The following is a 10,302-nucleotide window of genomic DNA, read 5'->3' as shown; positions in this document are numbered from 1 at the left end:
ACAGCTACTTCATCAAGGTGTCTCAGATAGCAGTTTCCATGGCAAGATTCGAAAGCAGGTAGACTACTGCTCATATTACATTTTTCAGTACCTAGCATACTTTCTTTACTTAAGTATCACATTCCCTATATTGTATGAGTCAGTCTGTGGGATTCTTTCTCTGTTGCTTGATCCTGATGAAGATCGCATTGGTTGATCCAAGGTCCAGTAATTCTACATGTCCGATCTGAGACTCTTTACTTTTTGACATATCAGTTCAAATAAGTGGTACACTTCAGTGGTCTAGGTGTATGAGTTCCGAGTTAAAGTTTTGAATATTTTTGGAATTCCAAGTTTGATTTATATTTGTGACTATGGTCATCGTCATATGGAGAATATGTCATCGTCATATGGAGAACATATTGTATGGTTAGATTTTCTGGTACAAGTTTTATCTCTCTTAGCAGGGAGTGTAAACCGCCAGTAAGAATGGGAAGTAAATTTAGGCCAATCCTTATTGCAATGTGTTTTTTAGACTTTGTATAGTGTTGTTATCCCTGTGTGACACAAATGCACGTAGTTCAATTAGATTTCTTAATCTAGTTTTCTCTGGTTACGTGTCCAATTGTTTGTGCCCTTTAAATGTTATATACAATATGTTTGTTCTTTATTTATGTGTGAACATGGACTGTGAGATGTGATTGAATTGTTTGTGCCTTTTAAATGTTGTATATAATATGTTTGTACTTTATTTATGTATGAACATGGACCGTGAGATGTGATTGCTTACATGTTGTGATATTTAAGACCGTGTGTAGATTGTTTGAAGAGTTGCAGGATAAGTTATCGAGTTTAAAGCCAACATTGTAGAGATAAATGGTGTACAGGAGTTGATTTCTTTTCATGCTTATTGGATGTTGAAGTTGTTGTTGTTGTTGGCTAGAATTTTGAGTTTCCAATTCTCTTGGTCTGTTTGATAATTGTCCAAACAATTTGGGTTCCCTATATCTTAATTTGGTTATAATATTAATCTTCTTGCTTCAATCAGGAATTTATGGAAGGAAGGAGGCAGATGCCTTACCACGTGTAGAGAAATCTTGAGCTCTGATATGTACTATGCAGCTAGAAGTTCCTGATATGGCAGTGAAAACTGAAAACTGGTGATGCCAAAGGGAAAGTCGTGCTGCAGGCTCTTGCATCCAGTTGACTGAAAAATTAATATTACTAGCAGAAAGCTTGTGTCGTACATGAAACTTTGTATATGATCAAGGACTTTTAGTGCAAATAATTGCATGGCTTCACGGGGATCTTTCGATGATAAAGCATATGAAACTTGTTTTGCTGTTGTACTCATAATCAAGAGGCATTTCCTGTAACAACTTAACAAGTTAACATAGGTGCCGACAGTTCTGCAGCCCTTGAGGTTAGGTCAGTTCATATTCTTTTGTTCCGAATCCAGTTGACTTTCCAGCAGCAGTACTGTTCGCAAATTCATTTTTGTTGTTTTCTTTCTCAACATGTCTTAGATTTTTCTGTATATTTAAATACACGACATTGGGATAAATAATGCAGAAAGTAGGCAACTGTTTCAGATTTTCGGAAGAATCTCTCCCTCTTTGAATTATAACTTTGATACTGAATGATTTGATTCAACCTGAATGATTTGATTCAAAGCATTTGATTTGACGCAAACAATTGTGATTCGAGGTGATATATTTCTAGGGAAGAAATAGTTATTATAGTCGAATTTCAGATCAATACTTGCAGGTATGGAGATGTTTCAGGAGTATGCATTCAGGTTGCACTTAATCATAGTTAGTTACGAGTATACCACAATGCGGTAGGCATCGAACGAAAAAGAAGGAATGCCTGAAGGGTATGGAGCAAGAATGGTATAAGCATTGACGTGACCATGTCTTATAGTACAGAGTAGCTACATTTTTCTTAAGTCTTGTTGGATCCTATATAGGGTACCCCTCTGCTGGACTGTTTTTCATCCTTGCAAGTGTACCCTCACTTATATTTCAAATGCTGTCATGTACCCTCTCTGAATCTTGCTAGGGGAATATTGGATTTAGAGAGGCTATCTTATATAGAATCCAAATTGGGTCTAGGTACCTTCATGGTATCCTTTTATCATAATTATCTGTACTGTACTTGTTAGTTACTATCAATTCGGTTGAAATAAATTTGATCATTCTATAGGTGGATTTTTGAAGTTGGTGAACGGTGATCAGGCAAGTGCAGAATACCCCCTCTCCTCACCCTTTTCTTTCTCAGGATCATATTAGCATCATATCAAGGATAAAAGTAGATAACAGGATCTAATTTTTTGGCTTTGCAGAAAACTTGGTGTGTTGGTAAGCCTTCATCTGATCAAGCAGCTCTACAAGCAAACATAGACTATGTGTGCGGCTCTCAGGTATTTGACTTCCATAATACACGATTTAGATGATCTGGTGATTAATCAGTTAATGAGTAGTACACCAATATTATTTTTAGTTCACAATGATTTTTTACTTTCTCATGTCAGGCATATCATCCTCAACATTATTATGGTTACACTGAATATATCCCCTGTACTTTGTGTTATCAGGTTGATTATAGCATTGTTCTAAAAGTTGCTTGTCCATGCTATACACCAGACACTGTTTTAAACCATACTTCCATAGCCATGAACCTCTACTACCAGTCTAAGGGAAGAAACAAGTGGAACTGTTACTTCAACAACTCTGGTCTTATTGTTGTAACTGATCCAAGTAAGTCCTTTTTACAAAGCTCAGTATAATAATTAATGCAGATGATGTGAATTTAGAGGAACTAGATTTTTGAAAGGGTTGCTCATTTTGTTGCAGGTTATGATGCAGGAAATGGTGTGTGCAACTATGCATGAGTGGAATTGAGATTAAAAGACCGTCTTCCTTCACATAATTAATGACTCTTCACTTCACTCTTCAACCTTCACTTTCTTTTCACCATTCCAGCTTCAATCTCAAAACTTGAAGCACAGGAAGTTGGGTTTTCTTAGTTTCTACAAAAAAAAGGTTTGGCTTTTCACATAATTTTCACTTATTTTGAGTATAAATATCAAAACTTGAAGGGAAAACATATTAAGATAGTGAAAAGAATAAAAAGGGGCTTAAGGAATATTGAAGGAAGGAAGAAAGTAAGATTCTTTTTTATAGTTTTAGTGTTTTATCTTTGAAGGGACAGCTAGAAAGGGGTGAAAGTTGTGGTAGGAGTTTAGTTAGTTGTACATTGGTGGGAATACATTTGGTTTTATTTGAAAGGACTGTATGATGGCTTGCATTGCTTCAAATAGAGTGGCATTTTGGAGTTGTATTGACAAGTCAGTGTCAAAATCTTTTTGTGTGAATCGGCCTGCTTCGGGTTTATTTTACCCCATCGCACAAGTTTCAGCTTATGGAGCTCATGTCAGCTATTTAAGTGTTTTTCCCAGATTTCTGAGCAGTCTGGTTTCAACACTGGCAGTGGAGGTGGCAAGAGCAACAATGAGCGTGTTAGGATAAGGAATTTTAATGATAACTCAAATGTTGAAAAATAGGAATGGTTCTTTTGTTTACTGATACTGAAATGTCTTATTAATGTCATATGGTGTACATGTTGTGAACTCTAAAATTGCATGTTTTTCAGTCTTCTAGTTTCTTACACGTTTTTTTATTTCCAATGTATAGTTTGGAAATAGAGATTTTTTTCCTTTTGTTTTATAACTGTGTTCAAGTTTGTATTGTATGACTTGGTTTGTGCTCTGAAGTTGTAATGCTTTTCAATGCTTTCTTCAACTTTCGACTACTGGGGATAGTTTTTCATCTGATGATATTATAGTTGTCCAATGAAAAAGAGGGTTATGGGATGAGATATCTTATGAATCCTAAGAGGACACATCCATAGATCAAAGTCCTCCTCCACACAGCCCAACTCTGAGTCCTCCATCTGAGGCCTAAGCTGCCAAATGCAGTACCCCTCCACTCCTCCTAGGTTTTCAACAAAAGAAAATTTAGCCCTACAATCGACATAGTCGCCTCCTCCATAGCTTGTAGTCTACCCACAAAACGTCCCCTACATACGACCCTTATGATTTTTCGTAGGCTTTTGTTGATGCAAAGTCATTGCCTTTACTATGTCTTGTTTCAAGGAAAAATTTGTAAGATGTTGTAAACTGCTTGAAGCTACTTGATATCTTCTTAGTTCTGTATATGGTTGTTGAATCACTCATGATTTCCCCTTGTGTTTTATAATTTACGATTGAGAATTTCCCCGACTTAATGTCAATTTTTCTTCTTATGTTCAGAAGAGAGGCTGGTAGTGTTGGTCATCGGTTTGGTGGGGAAGGGAACACGCAGTTTGCTATGCCTTGAAGCGATCACCATCCTGTGGTGCTGTCTTTTTGTGCTACTGGTAATGCTGGGATTTCTAACTTTCGGGAGATGCCACTTGCATATCTGACCTTGACATTTCTAATAGCTCAGATGTCATATCTTTTTGCCAGAGGTGGGGAGTTGGATTGGTTGTGGTGGGGCCAGAAGTTCCGTTGGTTGCGGGCCTTGCAAATGATCTCGTAAAGGCAGAAATTCCTACTTTTGGCCCATCAGCGGAGGCTGCTGCTTTAGAGGGCTCAAAGGACTTCATGAAGAAGCTGTGTCACAAGTATGGAATTCCCACTGCTAAGGTCTGTAAAGATTTATTTTGCAGTATGATAGAGTTCAATCTTCTTTTATTTGTGGCTTATTTTGTCAATTTGAAGGCAGTTCCAAGATACATATGAACATGCTAGTTTTGTCTCTGGGTCTAGTGTTCCCAGTTGCAGAAAAAAATATATTTGTGCCTTAGAATGTAATTATGACAGAGTTTTACTGATTTTCTTTCTCCACTTTTATGAGACTCAATGCAATTCCATACCTTTTAAACTTCAAAAGCTTTTGTTTTCAAAAAAGTGAAATGAGAGAAAAGGATAATTATTTGTTCAATGATGGGGAATATTTGCAAAGAATATTATTTTATTTTCAATAGCATCTTCAAAAGTGTTCTCCTGTATTGGAATTACTGTCTTGAAAGTACACAGTAAGAAACGTTCTTTTGTTTCACAATTTTGTGTACAGACTTTGCTGTAAGTGACTCTATTTTTGCTTATTCAAATGACAGCCATATTGTACATCGTACACCAGTGCGATATACTAACACGTTCTACTATCAGGCACCAATTCTCTCGTATTAGTGATGCATCATGTAGCAGCAAATCACGATTTTGCTAGTCCTGCACTGGGATCGTCCTTTATTCTCGGAGTTGTTAGTATATTGGGAATGCTGTTTCTGTATAAAACTTTAGTTGCATCATTTCATGTTAAAAAGGAATTTCAAGACGACTTCTACTCTTGCCTTGTTAAAATGGTTGCAGAATATATTCTAATTCTTTGCTGATCATACCTGCAGTATCAAACGTTTACAAACCCATCTGATGCAAAGCAGTACATCAAAGAACAAGGCGCACCCATTGTTATCAAAGCAGATGGACTTGCTGCAGGAAAAGGAGCTGTAGTTGCAATGACTTTGGAGGAGGCATATGAAGCTGTTGATTCAATGTTGGTTGAGGGTATATTTGGTTCTGCGGGTTGCTCTATGGTTATTGAGGAACTTCTGGAAGGAGAAGAAGCTTCGTTCTTTACCTTGGTGGATGGTGAGAATGCCATACCTCTTGAATCAGCTCAGGACCATAAACGCGTTGGGGATGATGATACAGGACCCAATACGGGTGGAATGGGTGCATACTCGGCAGCACCAATATTAACAGAAGAGCTGAAGTCTTTGGTTATGAGTTCTATAATCCTACCAACAGTGAAAGGAATGTCTGCTGAAGGCTGCAAGTTTGTTGGGGTCTTGTATGCAGGGCTCATGATTGAGAAAACAGGAGCACCTAAACTAATCGAGTACAATGTGTGTTTTGGAGATCCGGAGTGCCAGGTTAGTCATAACCCTAAGTTAACTTATCTCATCCAGGTTATTGTCAAGGTTCATGAAAAAGTATTAATGTTAGAGTTGATGCCACCACACATGCAAGGTAATGAACATGCTGTTTTATGGGCTTGGTCCAGGAATTTCCCTTGGTCAAAAGGCAACTTATTCATATTCAAAATCCATCATAAGTATGAATCAGTTGTCTATGAATATCCATTGTCTTGGGTTAATATCCGTAACTGGCATGATAGGATGCTCACAACCCTCTCTCTGCGCAAAGAAGTTATAACAAATTATATGATCGATTAGTTGCTCTAACTTCTAACTGTGATGGCACTGTTCCCATCAGAGAAAGAGCCTGACATATGCCAAGGTGACACATCATGAAGACGTACTGGGAATTGTACTTCTAGATGTTTTCTCATCGCCCAGCAGACACCAAACTTTAAAAGAAAAAAATTATACAGATTACAGTGTCTATTGACCACAATTTCCTGCCAAGCCAAACACAATCACAGCCTCAAATGAAAGTGATCATATTTCATATTCGGAGTTTTCATTATATATATGTATCTGCCGTTCCCTGATTCTTTCTGCATGGACTGTTCAAACAGGTTCTGATGGTCCGGTTGGAATCTGATTTAGCACAAATACTACTTGCAGCATGTAAAGGAGAGTTAAGTGGTGTATTAGTAAAGTGGTCCCCTGGTACAGCTATGGTGGTGGTGATGGCAAGTCAGGGCTACCCTGGGACCTACAAGAAGGGAACAGTAATCCAAAATCTCGAAGAAGCAGAGAGTGTTGCTCCATCAGTTAAAATATTTCATGCTGGAACCTCACTAGACTCCAGTGATAACTACATTGCCGTTGGGGTCTTGTGCTTGGGATAGCAGCAAAGGGAAGGGATATCGAAGAGGCATGTGACAGGGCATATCAAGCAGTTGATCAAATTGACTGGCAGGAACGGTTCTTTCGGCGTGATATTGGTTGGAGGACGCTTCCCAATAAACAATATGCTAGCCAAGGGTAATTCAGTCTGCTTTGGATTTATACAGTGAGTTTTGTTCATCTAAGATCCCTTGAATGGCTCATATAGTCATATACAGAACATTTTTGCTCCCCACTGAGGGTAAAATGTTGTAAGATCATTTCACCTTTGAAGAATCTGGAATGAGTATAGAGTTATATTATATTAGAAAACTGATCATCCAAAAACTTAAGGATATCAACATGTAGAAGTTTTTGCATTACATCATCAAAGTGAAGCTTATTATTGCCATGGTCTATTTACACTGGTACAAGCGTGTGGAGTTTAGAGCACACTAACTCTCCTTAGCTTGAAAGGAAAAGAAACTGCACTGTTGTCTGGAGATTGAAGTTGTGTGTGAAGTTGATAAACTTAGTAATGAAAATCCCTTCATCTCGACTCATTTTCTTGTACCTACTTATTTTTTTCCTGATTGTTATTGAAATTTCTTTGTTACCTACCGTGACAAAAAGAAAAGTGTAATTAAAGAGATGGGGTCCTAACACCAACTCACTATCACGTACAAAATAGCCTTTATTCAGCTAGTTGTCTGAGAGTTGAGTGACTCATATGGCTAAACACTCGGTGGTGAAAGTTGTTCAGTTGAGAAAGTGGCTGTAACTCCATTCAAAGACAAAGGTTCCAATGTCCCATTCATTTTTCTTATTTTTGGATACTATGTTATCTGTGAACTTTTGATGGACAGCATTAACACCGCAACTGGTAACAAGACTGGTGCTTTGAGCTGGACTTCGGAATTATTTGACATTAGGCACATAGCAATATTTTGGTTGAGGGCGCTGCACTACTTTCTGTGGTAGAAGAGGGACTCCCAAGGATGTGCGTACGTACGTAACTCGTACTTTCATAAACCCACACTTAGATGAGAATTTCTATTGTATATTTAATGATGCAAACCAAGTGAGGTTCACTTTTCTTTACTTTTCGAGAGCATTTTAGATAATGGTGCGAAAGACCCGGGAAACGTCACGACCATCTGATTAAAAATTGTAACAGAAAGAACAAAACATTGAATGCAAGCACTAATACACAGAAGAGTGATAAATATTCCAACTTTTTCCATTGAAGAAAACCTATGGTTGCCAATGGTTTCTCATACTAAGATCGTCTCATCATGAAATTAAATCATATACAACATTTGTGCATCTAACGAAAATTCGTAGCCAAGTTTTCTAATTACCTAGGAGGGGCTAGGACATGTATTAGAGAGCAACAACTAAGAATTATTAACGTTACATGAAGAGAAAAAGACCAAACAAAACAAATGGCCCAGTATGTCTGTTTGTCTTTCTGTTTTTATCAGTGTCAGTTTCTTCTTAATTGATTCTTTCACCAAGTACTACCACCCCCTTCAAATATAACCGTTGCTGACTATATGCTGACTTTGATGATTCGTTTCCCCTCTTTAAATACCACATTCTCTGCCATTCTCTCTGTGTTCACATAAACCATCATCAACTCTGTCCTTTTAGCTTCTACCAATCATTTTTCACAGCAATGGCCAGTGAAAAGCCAGCTTTTTCTCCTCCACTTTTCTTTCTTTTCATGCTGATCTTGTCCTCCAACTCAGGTACTTTTTATTCTTCAAGTACAGAGTTGCTACATTTTTCTTAAGTTTTATTGGATCTTATATAGCCATATAGGGTACCCTCTGCTGGACCTTTTTTTCATCCTTGCAAGTGTACCCTCACTTATATTCCAAATGCTATCATGTACCTTCAATGTACCCTCTCTGAATCTAGGGGAATATGGGATTTAGAGAGGATATCTTGTTTAGAATCCAAATTGGGTCTTGGTACCTTCATGGTATCCTTTTATCATGTGGTTAAGCGAAATTTTAACATAATTATCTGTAATGTACTTGCTAGTTACTATCAACTCGGTTTGAAATAAATTTGATCATTCTATAGGTGGATTTTTGAAGTTGGTGAACGGTGATCAGGCAAGTCCAGAATACACACTCTCCTCGCCCTTTTCTTTCTCAGAATCATATTAGCATCAAGGGTAAAAGTAGATAACAGGATCTATTTTTTTTGGGCTTTGCAGAAAACTTGGTGTGTTGGGAAGCCTTCATCTGATCAAGCAGCTTTACAGGCAAACATAGACTATGTGTGTGGCTCTCAGGTATTTGACCTCCATAATACATGATTGAGATGATCTGGTGATTAATAGGTTAATGAATAGTACACCAATATTACTTTTAGTTCACAATGATTTTTTACTTTCTCATGTCACGCATATCATCCTCAACATTATTATGGTTACACTGAATATATCCCCTGTACTTTGTGTTATCAGGTTGATTGTAGCATTGTTCTAAAAGTTGGTTGTCCATGCTACATACCAAACACTGTTTTAAACCATGCTTCCATAGCCATGAATCTCTACTACCAGTCTAAGGGAAGAAACAAGTGGAACTGTTACTTCAACAACTCTGGTCTTATTGTTGTAACTGATCCAAGTAAGTCCTTTTTACAAAGCTCAGTATAATAATTAATGCAGATGATGTGAATTTAAAGGAACTAGATTTTTGAAAGGGTTGCTCATTTTGTTGCAGGTTATGATGCAGGAAATGGTGTATGCAACTATGCATGAGTGGAATTGAGATGAAGAAAACCGTCTTCCTTCACATAATTAACATTGTCTAGAATAAACTATGTTTTTTAGTTTTTTTTTGGGTCTTCATATGAGATGAACTCATCTCCTTGGTATATTCAGGGATGCCTTTGTTCATAACAAAAAACAGAAAGAGTACGTATAGGGATATAGGCCTTTGTTCATATCCTTGGGATTATTTAAGTAGAAACTAGAAAACAATTGGATGGGAATCTATATGTCTCTCTCTCTCTCACTCGTGCATTTATCCCCCGTTCCATTTTATGTTGCCAATCTTAATTTTTTCCATAATATATCTAACCTTTACTATCATATAAGACTTCAACTAGGTTTACTCTAAACTAACCTTTACTATCACAAGACATAGGCTTACTTGGCTTCTCAAATAGGTCAATGCAAGAGAGAATTACTCTACATATCGAATATCTAGGACAACTTCTTGAAGATGGAAGGCTAAACTCCAATAATAACCGACTTTCACACCATTGCGCCTTGTACCTTGTCAGCGCACATTTGAGGATTATATCATCTCAAGATACCACACTGTTGGACCTTCACCCACAATAACGTTCCAGCAACCTTGTCTTTAACATCAAATGCATAATCTGGAAGCATTGTTAATTGGGTACCCTTGTTAATTACTTGGAACATTCGCAATGCAAGCAGCCATACTAGTCAAATTTCCA

General features: G+C 37.4%; 1 protein-coding gene and 1 pseudogene across 2 annotated transcripts; both read left to right on the top strand.

Moving 5' to 3' along the window:
• Window positions 1–3,278: 3,278 nt before the first annotated feature.
• LOC147478502 (phosphoribosylamine--glycine ligase-like) lies at window positions 3,279–7,382 on the top strand (annotated as a pseudogene). Its single transcript, XR_015209879.1, has 4 exons — window positions 3,279–3,450; window positions 4,292–4,669; window positions 5,431–5,958; window positions 6,567–7,382. The product of XR_015209879.1 is annotated as a phosphoribosylamine--glycine ligase-like (transcript).
• A 1,033-nt stretch (window positions 7,383–8,415) lies between these two features.
• Window positions 8,416–9,838, top strand: LOC147478501 (Carbohydrate-binding X8 domain superfamily protein). Its single transcript, XM_086583172.1, has 5 exons — window positions 8,416–8,570; window positions 8,911–8,942; window positions 9,047–9,124; window positions 9,299–9,461; window positions 9,558–9,838. Exons 1-5 carry the CDS (start codon window positions 8,498–8,500, stop codon window positions 9,593–9,595), a joined length of 384 nt encoding a protein of 127 aa, XP_086439298.1. The 5' UTR covers window positions 8,416–8,497; the 3' UTR covers window positions 9,596–9,838.
• The last annotated feature ends 464 nt before the right edge of the window (window positions 9,839–10,302 follow it).

This window comes from Coptis chinensis, chromosome 9, assembly GCF_015680905.1.
Source record: "Coptis chinensis isolate HL-2020 chromosome 9, ASM1568090v1, whole genome shotgun sequence".
Classification (NCBI taxonomy): domain Eukaryota; kingdom Viridiplantae; phylum Streptophyta; class Magnoliopsida; order Ranunculales; family Ranunculaceae; genus Coptis; species Coptis chinensis.
Note: the sequence above shows the minus strand (reverse complement) of the source record. Positions and strands in the feature narration are given on the sequence as shown.

Excerpts from the sequence above, each read along its gene's own strand:
- LOC147478501 (XM_086583172.1), top strand. The coding sequence starts at position 8,498 with ATGGCCAGTGAAAAGCCAGCTTTTTCTCCTCCACTTTTCTTTCTTTTC. Across the intron at positions 8,571-8,910 it reads GATCTTGTCCTCCAACTCAG|GTGGATTTTTGAAGTTGGTG; the intron begins GTACTTTTTATT and ends ATCATTCTATAG. Across the intron at positions 9,125-9,298 it reads ACTATGTGTGTGGCTCTCAG|GTTGATTGTAGCATTGTTCT; the intron begins GTATTTGACCTC and ends TTGTGTTATCAG.